This window comes from Dama dama, chromosome 23 (assembly GCF_033118175.1).
Source record: "Dama dama isolate Ldn47 chromosome 23, ASM3311817v1, whole genome shotgun sequence".
NCBI lineage: Eukaryota > Metazoa > Chordata > Mammalia > Artiodactyla > Cervidae > Dama > Dama dama.
In genome coordinates this window covers 66,937,405-66,952,928 of record NC_083703.1, presented here as the reverse complement: position 1 = coordinate 66,952,928, position 15,524 = coordinate 66,937,405, and the positions used below count along the sequence as shown (strand labels likewise).

The window sequence follows — 15,524 nt, the reverse complement described above, 5'->3', positions numbered from 1 at the left end:
TAGCACACATATTTTGGCTTATTTATTTATATCCTTCCTTGTTCTAAAAAGCACTTAAGGCAGCTTACAGAGATACATTTACCGTGGCAAGCTAACATAAATTAGAAGTGGATGAGCAAGATAAGGCAAAGAAAAAAAGATGTGTAGGGATACAAAATGAAGCCAGGGATGCAACTGATATACTTGGCAAAAATATATTGTTTCTGTAAGATTCTTCAACATATACTGGACCAAAATGCAAGCTTACATTGACAACATACAAAATTGTTAACGTATTTTCAAAAGCAAAATGTGCAAAGTGACACACGTGTGTTGACGGTGGGGCGGGGTGGGGAGAGAAAGAGAGAGGGAAGAAGGGAAGTTAGGGGAAAGGAGGAGGAAGGAGGTCTTGCTCAAATCGTACTCATCTGTGCTGTTTCCTTTAAGAAAATTAATAGGTTATCTAAAATGACAGCAAGTGTGGAAAAACGAAAAAATATAAAGGTGTATGCACTGTAACTGAGCCCGCTTTCCCACTGGCGACCCTTGAGCTCCGTCAGGCCTTGTGCAGCCCAGCTGAGGGCCCTGAAATAAGTGCCTCATTCTCTACAAAGTCGGCAAGTGCTCTCGGTGCTGGATATGCCTTGCTTACCAATTTTTAAAGAAATTCTTATTATCCTGTACAGTCAGTCCTGTGCAGTGGGGCAAAACGTTTCAATATGTTCTGCTAGAGAAAGTTTAAAACGAGACATGCAAAGAGACTGCCTGTTGTGCAAGTTGGAATGAGGAGGATGTACATAAGAGATTGTGCCAGGGAACAGAAGGAACTCTGACTCAGCTCTGCCCACCGGGGTCCCTGCCCAGACCCAGCCAAGGACCTCAGCCAGTCACTGCCCTCCCAACGCCTGCACATGGCAGCAGCTGAGCTGGGCCTGGGCTCCGGGGCCTGTTTGTGTGTGTTCAGCCAGCTAGAGTTAAAAAGCCCAAGTCTTTCCTTAAAGGGCTGTTAGGAAGATTCAAGAAATGATCTATGTGACCTGCTTTAAGCTCTTGGGGTTTTTTTTTAACAAAAAAGGGAGGAAAATCCAGGTATTAACCAAATTATTCATCCAACCCAAGATTCCTTTGAATTATTCTCCACGTAATCTGTATTTATGGATAGAAACAGCCATGCCTCAGGAACAGAGACCTCCGAATTCATAACTGTCAGAATCACAAACCGTGGGCAAGGAATTAACAGCAATAATTCTATTTTTTTTTTTTCCCCAAGCAGAGACTGAGATGAAATTGAATTACCAAACATTCTCTTAAGCACTCTTGCTGCCTTCGCGATGTTCAGTCAGTGGGTTGGGGACTGTTTCCGCAGGTTTTGCGTACCCTGGGAGGCAAGTGTGGCGATTTTCTAAGGAGCCGGTTCTGCAAAGATGTCTTGCCAAAGCTGGCTGGCTCTTTAGTCAGCCAGGCTCCCGTCAGTGCCAGAGCTGGACCAGTTTACTCCCACATGCTGGCCTTCAAGTTGCAGCTGGCCGTCTTACAAGGCCTGGGCCCCCTCTGTGAGAGACTGGACCTCGGTAGGTACCAGCCAGTTTCGCCTGGACCCACACCCCATCCTCTCTGTCTCACCCCCTCTGTTGCCCTCTTTACTTGGCCCTGCTCCCCTCATCTCCCTTCCTGTGCACATCCTTTCATCTCACTTCAGCCTCATTTATCCATTTACCTTGCTGTGTTTTCTGACTTGGGGATGGAGTACAGAGTCCATGCATCTTGCCGAGCTGTTCCAGTTTCATCCAACAGCAGTGGGTTACTGCTCATCCCCAGTGAAGTCTGAGGGCCAGCGCTTGTTTTGTTTTTCCTCTCTGCAGGTGAGGGTGACCTGAATACAGTGGCGGATGCCTGCTTGATTTACCTCAGTGCCAAGCAGCCCGTGAAATTACAAGAGGCGGCCAGGAGGTACGTCTGCTTGATCACCCGCATCTCTTTTACGTTTGTCCTAAATTATGGATGATTTGCTAATGGCGAGCAGAGTAGAGGCATCTCTGCTCCTTTCTCTTCTCTCTCTCCTCGCCAGGTTAAGATGGGTTCTTTAACTGTGCCAACATCCAGAGATGGCATTTTGACTAGACGAAAGTAACCTTTTCTGCTGCTGCAGCATCAGCAACAGTTCCAAAGGGGCCAAAAGCATAAAGACAGTGTCCTGGAGGGGAGCAGGCAGAGGGTGACTGGCTTCCAGCCCTCCTCTTCTGGTGACCCTGGCACCTCTCTCTCAGCTCCCCCACTCGCCAAGCAAAAGCATTGGGTTATTGATCTAGCAAACCTTGGCTCCACAGAATGTCTTAATGGTCTTCAGGTGCCACGGACCCTCACAAATCGTCTGCAGCACTGTGTGTGTGTGTGTGTGTGTGTGTGTGTGTGTGTGCAAGCAGACACGTACATGTCTTTTTCTAGACGGAGTCTACATCACTCATCTGATATGTAATAGGAGTCTGTGAACCAAGAATCATTCAAAACCCCTAGACTAATGATTTAAAGGGCCTTTTCAACTCTGAAATTATGTGATTCTCATTTCTAAGAGATTTGCTTATTGAAGAATAGCTCTACCACCTCTAACGGAAGAATCTGTGTCTGGTGCCTAGAGTCCTAAGGAATATTCGGCAAAAGCTATAACTGAGCACCGCAGCCTTCCCCTGACTTGAGACCCACAGTGCACCCTGATCCCCCTGTCCCGAGCCCTCCTTCTAGCCGGCCGCAGCCTGCGCCCTGGAACTGCCATCCTTGGTCGTCTACAGCGGAGGCGAAAGCTGGCCGATCTGCCTGGCCCTGCCGCCTGCCCTGGGCCTTAGAGTTCCACCTCCCCAGGCAAAGAAACAGCCCCTCCCACTCCATCAGCTTCTGGAAACGCGCCGCTAATCTTCCTTGGTGCGGTCAGTGTCATCTTGCTCCCTGAAGGGCTGGAAGGCTGCTCTCTGTGAGTGAGGAAAGCCCACTTGCTCCCTTATAAACCTTGCACTCTCTGGGAGTGATGGAAGTATCTCTTCGAATTGATTTATTATCCTTTGCAGTTTTCTGCTCTTGATTTCCCCAGTTCCCTTTTTTCTTTCTGTCCCTTACCTGTCACATCCTCTAGGCCCAGAATCAGTCATGGTTTCTCGAGCACAGGGGCGCATCTCAACCAGCTTCTTGTCCCCAGACATTCTCGTTCCTTAAAGATGAAAATCGTCCTCCCCCAGGCAGAGTCCCTGAAGCTAATTGTGCTCTGATTTAAAGTACAACTCACGAACATGACGAATCCATCTGGAAGCAGATTCTTCTGGGTGTCTATTACGATCGAGAGTCTGAAAGATCTGGTTTTTCTCATCTCCCGTCTCATTCTACTTTTCCTCCACCCTCCCCATAGCTGTCCTTCAAATTCAGACCCATCAAACAGGCTAATATTCACAATTCATTATCTTTTCATTTCTAATTTTCTTTTTCTTTTCTTTTTTTTTTTTTGCCATTGAAAGCAATCAAACCCAAACTGGACCTTGCTGACTCTTGAGTTGGAATTCCAGGTGCCTCAGGAGGAGGCGGGTGGGGCAGGAGGAGGTTGCTGCCAGCCGGCCTGACTGCCTTGCCTTTTGTTTGCTCCACCGCATTCCACTCAGGGTTGAGTCAGATGACCTCCTTCTGCCGGGTGGGGAGGAAGTGCAAGGTTGATTGCTTCATGTAGCATCATCTGCAAACTTATTTTGAAGTCAGGGGAAAAAAATACCTGTTTTGTCCTTGATCTAGAGTTGATTTGGCGTCTTGATTCAGAAATTAATAAGCTCTCTAAATGGGAGAAGAAGTCTGAGACCATAGGCAACCTGGTCCCTTTGTGAGTCTGATTGCAGAGCAAAAACAGGGAGAAGGGTGGGCCAATGAGTATGAAAGCAGTCAGACCTCCAGGGACTAACGAACGAGCTCCCTGAGTGAGACAGAGGCCCCAGCTCAGCAAATGGCCGCACATCCATCCAGTTGTTGGTCCTTAATTCTCCTCTTTCCTTCACACGCTGCATCCATTCCAGAAGTGAAGCCTGTCTATCTAACTTGCAATATCTCTCTTAACACTGTCTGCTTCTCCTTACCTTCAAGCTGCCGGGCCAGGCACCCTCATCTCTGTACCCGATCCCCTGCAGAAGCCTCTCCCCAGCCCCCTGCTTCCACACCTGCCTCTCAGTGTTCCTCCCCACAACTGTCAGTGACACCCCTACCCACTCGGGAGAAGAAAAGGCTGTGTGTTCTTTGCCAGGGCCCACAGGGGAGTTCTGTAACCAGAGGGTTACAAAAACTCAAGCCTCAGCTCCATAATCAAAAGAACTAGTACAAACCAGAGCCATTCAGAGATGCCCCGACACCCTCTGGGGTAGTGACTTTCTGGCATTGGGCAGGTGACAGGCTCGCTTTGGCTGTGGCGGGGCTGGTGAGGAAACCTGGGAGGACAGGTGGCTGCTCTGAGGGCCCCCCCACCGCAGTGCAGAAAGAAGGTGGAGGAGCAGCTGTGTCTGTAGGTCTGGCAGGTGGGGGTTCGGTGAGACCTCAGCAGGGCGGCCTCCCTCATGTGGGGATGGAGGCAGACTCAGCAGCTCCAGGCAAGTTTCCCTTTGCATGTATTCACGGTTGGATTTTTCCTTCCTCCTGTTTGCTTCTCCTGGCTCCAAAGAATGACCAAGCCTGTGTTTGCTTTTTTAATTTGTCATATTAAATATAGCCTTTGTGGCAGGCTTTTACATCCCGGCTGTAAACTCTAGAAATGGAAATTGATCAGGGGGTGGTTGATATAACTGAGGCCATAAATGCTAAGAACGGAGATGCCATTCCAGTTTAATGCTTTTATCTAGCGAATGTGCCTTGTAAGGAGGAACATAAATCTTGCAGCTTGGTTGGGGGGAGGGGGTGGGGTGGGGGGGCATGGGGGTGGGTGGTAGGAGTAGGGGTATAATCTTGCTGTTTGTTACCACCAGGTGTCACTGTTAACTGGCTGTGCAAGAAAAAATACCAACTCTCCCAGAGTTCACCTAGTTAAATGATTTCAGTGGATAACAAATGAGAAAACCATGTTTAGGGTGTGGGAGGAGGGGTCAGCATGTCACGAGCTATAAATAAGGCCCAGTCCCTGAGAATAAGCACTGGAGTACAAAATAACACGTTCTATCAGCCACGCCCCCATCTCAGCCTTGGGGAACTTAACTGACATAAATTCCCCAGTGGCCCCAGAGGCCTTTAAGGTACCTCCCGGCATGTAGTGGACCTCCATGGTTCTATGCCTTTCTGGCCATGGAGCTTTTCCTTCCCCTACATGAGAGGAATCTGAGATGAGTGCACGTTCCCCCAAATTTCTGTGTTTTTCCTTCCAGTCAGTACATGCTCTCAACCTGGTTCAACTCAGCTCCATTAAAACCACACTGCTCAGGCCTCTCTCCAAGCAGCCTCTGAGGCTCCCTGTCTTTCGCATACATCATCTAGTCAGTCTCCTACCCTAGGGCTAACGAGAACAAAAACTGGGCAATATCTGTTTTTTTCAAACTTGGAGGTCCATGCCCAGCAAGGGAGGGACAATGCTTTCAGGCCACACGGTTTCCACCCCCACAGTCCTAACTCCACCTGTCACCCTGAGGTGCCAGGTGGGGGTGCAAGGTGCCAGCAGGTAGTGACCAGCTGGTTCACCTCCTGGTTGGGCAGGTGCGGGATGCTATGGTTCTTGATGCGTGTGGTGGGAAAGGGAGAGAGCCTCCCCCATCTACCTCTCCTGGACATTGTGTAGACGGGCCCGGGGCTTCAGTCCTGGACGCAGGCAAACCCAGGTTCACATCTTACTGGCTCTGCGACCTTGAGCAGGTGACTTCGTTTCCTTGCCCCTTATCTCCTCTCTCCATAAACCGGCTTTGGTGATAACAACTTCCTCCAGACTTGTCACGCCGATGCTTAGTGGTAGTATGTAAGAGTCCACTCAGCGGTCATTCATGCTGCTGATTGACTGAGTAACTACTCTGTGCCTGGCACTGTTCTAGGCATGGAAACTAGAGGGGAGCAGGAGGGAGGAGGCCTGTGCCCTCATGGTGCTCCCATTCTGGAGTTATATTTATGTGTGTGTGCACACCCGTGTGGAAAGCATTAGTCATTCATTCGTGTCCGACTCTTCTGTGACCCCATAGACTGTAGCCCACCAGGCTCCTCTGTCAGTGGAATTCTCCAGGCAAGAATACTGGAGTGGGTAGCCATTGCCTTCTCCAGGGGATCTTCCTGACCTAGAGATCAAACCAAGGTCTCCTGTGTTGTAAGCAGATTCTTTACCATCTGAGACACCAGGGAATCATCCATGTGGGGAGATATATAAATGTGCCAAATATATGATATGTTGTGTATATGTTACACATACATGTATACCCTTGGGCATAGTATTTTTTGTTGGAAGCCTGCTTCATCTTGACTGAAATCTGAAACAGGGGTAGTCACCTCGGAAGGATCTTTTTCTTAAAGTATTTTTAAATTTTATTTATTTATCTTGACTGCACCTCAAAGCATGCAGGATCTTAGTTCCCGAACCAGGGATTGAACCTGTGCCCACTGCAGTGCAAGTGCAGAATTTTAACCACTGGACCGCCAGGGAAGTCCCTGAAAGATCCTTTTCATGTTAGTTGTTCCACCTTCCCCTTACCCCTTTTGCGTGAGCAGCCAGGACCAAGATTGAATGTTCATTTACTGACTGACTTCCCGGCACTCTTTCTAGCAGTAGGATCTCAGCCCATCAAAGACACAGCCACTGCCTCAAACCCTGGACGAACTCAGACTGGCAGAGGCCTGTTCATTTCATCCCCGTCAGAGCCCCAACTCCTCTCTTTACCCACATGTGGGCTTATTATATTTGAATGGATCAGCAGCCACAGAGGTGATCCCTTAGTTCAGCTGAGCTTGAAATTAGCAGCTCATCCCCTTAAATGGTGTGGGCAGTGTGTTTGAGCTTGGGCTTCTGAGCTGTTTCCCCCTCAGACTACACCCAGCATGGAAATGAGGGCACTCCTAATATTTTCCCTTTTGACATTTGATTAATAGTGGACAAATCCAGACCCAGTAGTTAGCTTTCCTATTATCCATCTTTTGGCAGGCACCGCTGCTTTTCAAGTCTCATTGTTCTAAAAATGCACTCAGATCTGAAGCTGTTCACTGTGTGGATATAGGCATGATTTCCTGGTGTCAAAGATAAAAGACATCTGCCATGCAAATTACAAACAAAGTGGGTTGCTGGGTTTCAGATCGGAAGGCAGGGACCTCTGTGCTACCAATTAAATCAAATGCTACCAATCCTTCCCCTGCTTTCTTGGTGTTGTCACGTGACTGATAATCTGCCAGGGTCATCCATTCTACCACCCAGTGGTAAAGCCCAGTGTGGGGCCTGCACGCACACTTACATGTGCCGGACTGGGTTGGGAATCATGATGCTCATGATGGGAGATCGAGCCTGCACCAAGTGGATTTCAGATATCAAAAGCCTTGGCCAACTACAGAGTGGTCGTTTCATCCCTTTGCAGGGTCTGAGGTCTGTCTTGAACACCTAAGAGGCAGGAGTGAATGTTGACAATCTCAGTGCCAGGTGAAGTAGCCAGGGACATGGCCTCAATTGTCTTATTGTATATGTATTTATTCAAAAGATGCTTTAGAGTCTCTTATTAGCCAGATACTGTGCTGAGAGTTCAAAGGTGAAGACCACGGTAGAGTGGGCATCACATTACTGCTTAGTAGTGGTATCACCTTGGGCAAATTAATTTCCTTCTGAAAGTCTGTTTCCTCATCTACAAGACTAGAATAAGCATATCTTTTTTTTTCTGCATGATAAAATTATTACAAAGATTTAGCAAAGTCATGTATATTAGTCTATAGCACAAAATGTCAGCCCAGAGTAAAAAGTCAATCGGTAGTAGTCATTATCATTATTTAAACTTCCTCCTTATTCCAAAAAAGACCTTGAGCATCTTACAAACTAAAATGTATGCAACAAGATAAATAAGAAGTGAAGATATTTTTTAAAGGAAAAATAAGAAGAGGGAAAACAAAGTGAAGCCAGGTCTGAGGTTCATTTGTAAAACACAGACTTGGAACTCTTCACCTCTGCTAGAGATGAGCCTGCAGCATGGCTCTGGGCTTCCTAATACAGGAGGCAGAGAGGGAGACACACCTGCTGTGCGACGTCCAGTCATTACTGAAGTCAGAACAGAAAGCTTTTAGAAGGCAGCCCTCTCTGGAATCCCCTTGGTACTGAACCCTGAGAAAATGCCCCCCTGGGTCATCTTAGAAGAATACTAGGTACCTTTGTGACTGATGACTCCTAACATCCTTGCAGTAAATACAGAAGCACATTTCCTAGAGCTGTTTCTTACAGCTCCATCAGTGGAGGCTGCTGGCTTGGTGCCCAAGCGTGGGTTGCAGGAAAAGAGTTCGAGGGTGGCAGGAAAGGAGGTGCAAAACAGGTAGGCTACCAGGAAGATGCCTTTTTCTGCAAGGATATGAATCTTCCAGGGAGGGCCAGGAAACTTGGCATGCGGCCGGAGAGTACAGACGGCCAGGGCCACTTGAGATCCATGCCCAGCAGCATTGCCATCATGGGATCTGGGCTGTCGGTGGGGCCTGGAGTGGGGAGAGCTAGCCAGATGGGAAGGACTGCTTTTAAATCCAGCCCCAGTGGGATTGAAACCCTTCTCAGCTCTGGCTTATTTTTGAATTGTCGGTAACAGATTGGGCCTCTCAGTGCCATATCTTTTTAAATATGCACAAAGCCATGGAGTCATTCCACTGCAACTATGATACTTTGTCTTGTGGTACTTTAGGGACTGAATTAGGATCGTAAGCTTCCACTACTGTTTATGGTTTTAATTCCTGTCCCTGTTGCATTTTAAAATGATTTTAATACCAGCCTCTGCATGAGTGTGCGGGTTGGCGATCGATAGATGAATGACTGTGAACAGGTAAATATAGTTAAGTCGAACGAGTATGTATAGCTGCAAAGGCAATTGGTGGTATTTATTTGGAGAGTAAATCGTTGCTCCAAGTCATAATCCTCCATTTCCAACATTTAGAAACAAAAAAACGGCCTCCGTGCAGGGGAAGATAGCTAAATTGAATAGCAAGAAAGGACAGGCTTGAAATACTGGTTAACCAATGAAGCGAGACCCATTAGAGTAAATTACCGAGTATAGAAGCATCGCCCCACTGCTTTGCTGACTCGGACACATGGATACCCCTAGCATCCGTTTATTTAAAAGGAAACACACAGCCTCACTTGTAGCGTCAGCATGTACCGAGTCAGCAGGTACAGAATCATGGGAGAAGAGGTGGCCAGAGAAGAGAAGAGCGTGGAGGCTGTTCTGCCAGAAAGGGAATCACAGGGAAGCCAAAATCACTTTGCAGTGTGTCTGCTTTCCAACAAGTGAGTTTATCCTCCAGTTGCATTTAGTTGCGCCCAAATAGAGACAGCCTGTGTCGTGTCCCTAGGGAGACGCCCTGCGTAACTTCTTTCAACGCCCCAAATAAATAAATAAATAAACCTCTCAGAGCCGCAAGTTCTTTACCACTGGCATTTATGCAGACAGCTCATGAGAGCATTTTATAAATCCAGAAGGAGGCAAGGAGCCGCAGATCCCTCAAGCGAGTAATTGACAGAGAAAGAATAGCCTGTCACCCAGGAGAACTGGGAGCACTGAATTTCAGTTACGGTTTATTTAGCTTTGCCGAGCCTCGATTGGCTGGCGGTTTTCTAGAATTCCCCTTGAAGCCAGCATGGTCTAGCATGAGATGGTGAGGACACACTCCATAATATTCGCGTCTTCAGCAGAAGGGTGTCTTTTTGGTTCTGCCCCACTTGGGATGGACAGGCCCAGGACCCAGCCCCCAGGTTTGAGAACTGCTGGGGCATGTTGGAGCTGGAAGGGGCTTAGAACCAATCCCACTGATGTCCAGGAAAGACTTGCCATGTCCCCGCCTCAGGAGTCCTTCCCCGGCTCCAGCCCAGCCGTGACCTGAGCCTGACCCTCTTCGTGTTGCATTGTGGGTGTCTGTGGTCCATCTGTCCTCCCCCACCAGACAGGGCACCCTGAGGCCAGAGCCTTTGTCCCCCCATCTTTGTATCCCAGCACCTGACACAGTTCCCTGGGCTGGACCAGGTGCCAGTAAACATTTGGTGAACCACACAGAGACGGGACCAGACCCCCAGCCAACCAGATTCCAGCAGCACGTTTCCCAGCCCCCCAGGCACCCTCACCCCCAGCTTTGTCACTCAGAGCACCTGATATTGATCAGAAAGGAATGAGTCGCTTCTGTTGGTTTGGTGTCTGGAGTTTATTAGGTACTTACTGATACCCGTCAACTGTAGATAGGGCTGAAGTGCAGGGAAATGGCTGCCTGCATGAAGTGAAATTCAATAAAACCGCATTTTAAGTGAAAAATCAGTATAAACACCAGGCTTCTTTGCCATGGAAACAGAGGTTGCTTAGAAACTGCCTAACGGCGAGTTCTAAATTTTTTAAAGTCAAGTTATCATTTAAGCTACACGGCCCTACAGGTTATTGAGAGATAATCACTCGCCTCAGGACACTCGGAGGCAGGAGGCCCAGCTGAGTGCCTCCCGGAACTCTGGGGACCAGATAATCTCTTGATAACTGTGCTCCCTGGAGCCACCGATTTGGGCCTGGGGGAAGGGGAAAGAAATTTTTGTGCAGGAGTTAAATGGTGTACATATATATATTTTTTAAAAGTGTTTCTCTTTGGGCTTGAAAAAAGATGGAGTTGGCCATTTGGCGTGTTCACCAGCCATCCCAGCCATGTCTCAAGATGTATTAGGGACATTTTCCAGGCAGTTACTCCAATCACTTCAAAGCAGAGGTCTCCTCTTTGTCTTTCATCTTTCGATTATGCAGAAGGATGCCTTCGAGGTCTTCTGCCCTTCCCTGTCTGGGGGCCCTCTCTCCAAGAAGGACAGGAACCGAGCCCGGGACAGGGCGATCCTCGAGGTTGGAGCAAAGCTGGGCCTCTGAGTAGTCAGCCAGCACCTCCTGGGTCTCAGGCTCAGCTCCCTGGGCCTCAAAGTGAGCGAGGGTCTGAGTTCAGAATTTGTCAGTGTTTAGAATTCAGCGGGTCGCATGTCTTTTGCCAAGCAAAGAGCATAGCTCTGCCTACCAGCCACCTGGCATAGTTGCGCAGCACAGTAATTGCTCCCGACCTCAGGCACGTGGAGGGCAAAGAACAATGCATTTATTTCTTCCTGAAAATAATGGGCAAAATTACAACCCCAGTGGCTGAGAATTGGGACCCCTACCAAGTCGATATGAAGGAAATTATGACTGAAGCAAAAGACAAATGATCTGCCCTTTTCAGAGCATCTGAGCATTTTCCATGGTGTGGCAGTCCTGCTGGGGTTGGTAGTGATAATTATTCCTGAGACACACACACTCTTTCTGGAAGGAACAGTTGTTTTCATCATACACTTCAAAGTGTTTTCCTGCACCTCATCTCCTTAGAGTCTCAGAACAAACCTGTGAGGAGGGTGGGGCCAGTGTGATTATTTTCCTTTGGAGAAAGAGGAAAACAGGTTCACAGAGGCAAAATAATTTGCTTCCAGCCACAGAGAGAAGAAACCAGCATTGCCAACCTGCCATTCTGGGGATTCTATCACTTTAGAAGCTCAGGAATGAGACCCAAAATAATTCTTCCAGGAGTTTGACCCTGCCTTCTAGAAGAAGATGAACTTTGCACGTGCTTTTTCGTTTGCTTCCCTGTTAGCGTCTTATTTAGGGATCTCCAAGGGCAGAGAGAGTGGCTTCCTTCCTTTTCCTTTCCTGCCAACGAATACAACACCCACATTTAGCAAGTTAAAAAGGGATGCCGAAAATGAACTGCGGAACAGAGCGGTGACTGAACTGGGCTGCAGCACCACTTGGCTGGGTGTCGCCCAGATCAAAATACTCCTTGAAGTTGAGAGTGTGCACCCATGCTGTTGCTGGAGGAATTGTTCCAGTTCTTGAAGGGGGAGAAAAAAAAATCAAATGAAATCATTTGCATTCTAACAGCCTTTGGCACCAGGGAAAACTGTCAGCTGTGTCACGTGTAAATAGAAATCTGCTTCCCAGTTTTGGTGCATTTTTTTCATCACTTTCCTCGCCACTCTAATTATCAAAGATATTTTTGTTTTTAAACAAAAATTGTCTCCTACGCAGGCCCCATCTCCTTTCTGCGGTGAAGTGGAAACAATGAATTAGAATATTCTAATCACTTCTCCAGCAGCCACTGCTGAGGTTATAAACTCAACACTATCCTGAGTAAAGAAAACTTCAGGCACCAGACAGGTCAGAAAATCAGTGCCTCCTCCACCTGTCTCCCCGGCCACCTGAGCCCACATCTGTTAAACCCAAGGAAGGAAGCACAACTGACTCCACTGAAGTAAAACCTGAATCCCGTCCCCCAAGGGCACAGGCTTTTCAGATTAACAAAACTAAAAACCAGAATTTAGCGCCGGTTAGCAACTGTTTTGGACATGACCGAGCAGGCACACCACAACTGTTTAAGTTCCTATCCAACGCCCAGTAGTAGGGGGGAGGCTCCTTGGAATGGTCATCAAGAATAAAACGCGATCCATCAGGTAGATTCTGTCTGCTGTTAGCTGGTAGACAGGGGTCACGTGGGCAGCCCTGTGTAGGGCCAGATCTCTGTTTTTCTCAATTAAACCCCCAGCAGAACCCTGGGTGAAGTATATCTCCCGTTTTCAGAAATGAGGACGCTGAGATGAAGATAAATCACACAGCTAGTGACGTCTGTGGTGACGTGACTCCCGTTAGTGACATCCGTGGATCCTTCCTTGGTGGTGAGCCATTCACCTCTTCTTTAGGTCATTTTACAGAATATAGCTATTTCAGCTCCAATATTTTGGTCACCTGATGCAAACAGCCAGCTGATTGTAAAAGACCCCAATGCTGAGAAAGATTGAGGGCAGATGAAGAGGGCATCAGAGGATGAGATAGCTGGATGACATCACCAGTGCAATGGACATGAACTTGGACAAACTCTGGGAGATGAGGGACAGGGAGGCCTGGCGTGCTGCCATCCATGGGGTTGCAAAGGGTCGAACACGGCTGGGTGACTGAGCAATAATATTTCAATGTTGAGAACAGGAGGAGAAGGGAACGACAGAGGATGAGATGGTTGGATGGTGTCATCAACTCAATGGACATGAGTTTGAGCAAACTCCGGGAGATGGTGAGGGACAGGGAAGCCTGGCGTGCTGCAGTCCATGGGGTCACAAAGATCAGACATGAGTTAGCAATGGAACGACAACTATTTCAGAGAGGGATGCCATCTGAAGTCATTAGTGAGCAGCGTGATAAGTCCCTTCCTTATTAAACATGACACCTGTTCAATCAAGTGTTGGTTGAGTGCTTACCATGTGCACGCCGAAAACCCAAGATACAGCAGTGAATCAAACAGACGTCCCTGGCCTCAGGGGCTTGTGCTATAAGGAAGGGAGATGGTCAGTCAACAGGCCATTGACAAATGCTGGGAAGAGTGTCCTGAGAAGGAAAAGTCAGGGGCAACCACCTGGGTGAAGTAGTCGGGAAGGTCGCCTTCTCTGTGCAGGTGGTACGCTGAGATGGGCAGGATGGCTGCAAGAGAGCTGCCCAGCTAGGGAAGGGCCTCACCCTTCCTGAGACAGAAAAGCCAGACTCTGCATCGCTGAGTCAGCCGAGTGTAAGAAGTTTACACCTGGGTTGCCCAGTGCCATGGCCCTGGGCACCATTTAGAAATGAGATGTGAGCAGATAAGAGGCAAGGGTTGTGACCCCACGATTCAGACCAAGAACCTCACCTGTGGTGGGTGTCTGGCGCTGGGTAGCCTGGGCCCTTCCACTGTGTTTGTGTTGTATGTTCGTGACCAGTACTTGGCGTCTGCTAAAGGTCTCAGGGCAGGTCTCAGCCGATCCTGCCACGGGAGAACAACTGTTTCAAATCTCTTTGTGAGCGAATCCAGTCCACCGAAATTCCAGGGCTCTCAGAGGCCTTACTACTGAGTTCAGCACTTGCTGGAGGGAAGAGATAAGGACCTGAGGCCCATGAGTTGAGGGTTTTGCCCAGGCTCCCCAAGCAGGACAGGGAGTCCATGCCCGGGACTGGTCCTGTGAGCGGAGAGGACCCTGTAATGGAGGTGTGCCCACTCCACCTCCTTCCTTCTAAAAACTGCTTTGTAGCCAAGAATTTAACCACTTTCTTTGCCAAGAGCTTGTTTGATATCAATATGGTTCTGCTCAGACTAATTACTTTGCTTCTCTCTCGGTCAACAGAAACAAAACTCTTTACCTCTCTTTGTGTTAGACTTTGGGACCATCATAATGGTCTTTGGAACTAAAGCGGGTTTTGTTCTGCTGTTCAAAGTGATGCAGTTATCAGTTTTTTTCACAAATAGCCCAGTACGCAGCCCCTGGTGGTGCGGGGAGCCCAGAAGCTCCCCCCCCCCCATGCCTCCAAACTCCTTTTCCATCTCTCCACAGCGTTTTCCTCCACCTGATGAAGGTCGACCCAGACTCCACCTGGTTCCTCCTGAACGAACTTTACTGCCCAGAGGAGTTCATGCCTCCTCACCCCAGCCTCCACCCTGTGCAGCTGCGGGGTGCCACCAGGCAGCAGAGCCTGTACTCGGCCAACGTGCTCCGCCTGCTCCCGGAGCTGCAGTGACCCCTCGCCTCCCCTTCCCGGGCGGGCAGATGGGCGCCAGAGGAGGTCCCTTCCCTCCCCTGCCAAGGAGGATGAGGACGTGGGGCCAACCCCACCCTGGCGAGGGCAGTGGCAGCAGAGAAGACTGCCAAGGTGGATTAGACAGCAGATCGATTTATAAATTGATCGATCACACAACTGCTCAGAAATTGGATTGAAGGAAAGCAGCCAACTGTTATTTATGTTTCATACCTGGTGTTTTCAAATGACATTGTCTGGCAGCTCTAAGGGCTTAACTCCTTAGCTCACCATCTCTGCGGCCCCAGCTGCCTCACAGGTCACCCCATGCACATACCCACACCCGAGAGCTTGGGGACACGTGGGGCAGAGGCCTGTGCATCGTGTGTGTCCTCTGAGCACTCAAGGACCACGTGGAAGCGACACCCATCCGGTCCCTGGCCAGCAGCACCGACTCACACACCTCCCTCTCCTCAAATAAGGAGATGGAACCTCACCTGTTCTTTGGAAGAAGATGAAATAAAGGCACTTCTTGGATGAAAGTTATGATCAAGACCTCACTTTGAAGTTTGTTATTTAAATTGGGTGACTTTTTAAAAATGAGTTTATGTTTGTAAAGAGATAATACAGAGTCATGGTATAAAATCCAGGTGGTGCAAAACACTGAGAAGTCATTCTCCCCATCCTCATTCCCCAGACATCTAGTTTTCCTCTCCAGAGGCAAACACTCCTGATAGTTGTTTGGATGACTTTTAAGTATTTTTTAACTGTCTGTCATGGATAATGGTCTACTGAAGGCTACTGTGGACGTGACCCAGTTGCACC

General features: G+C 48.6%; 1 protein-coding gene across 2 annotated transcripts in view; it reads left to right on the top strand.

Moving 5' to 3' along the window:
• The window catches only part of TTI1 (TELO2 interacting protein 1), a 40,884-nt gene extending 25,643 nt beyond the window's left edge, over window positions 1–15,241 (top strand). For both annotated transcript variants that reach the window (XM_061127256.1, XM_061127257.1), the window contains 3 exons: window positions 1,346–1,550; window positions 1,842–1,929; window positions 14,519–15,241. In XM_061127256.1, coding sequence (XP_060983239.1) covers window positions 1,346–1,550; window positions 1,842–1,929; window positions 14,519–14,702 — 477 coding nt within the window. In that variant the 3' untranslated portion in view covers window positions 14,703–15,241. The remainder of the gene's footprint in view (window positions 1–1,345; window positions 1,551–1,841; window positions 1,930–14,518) is intronic.
• Window positions 15,242–15,524: the final 283 nt, after the last annotated feature.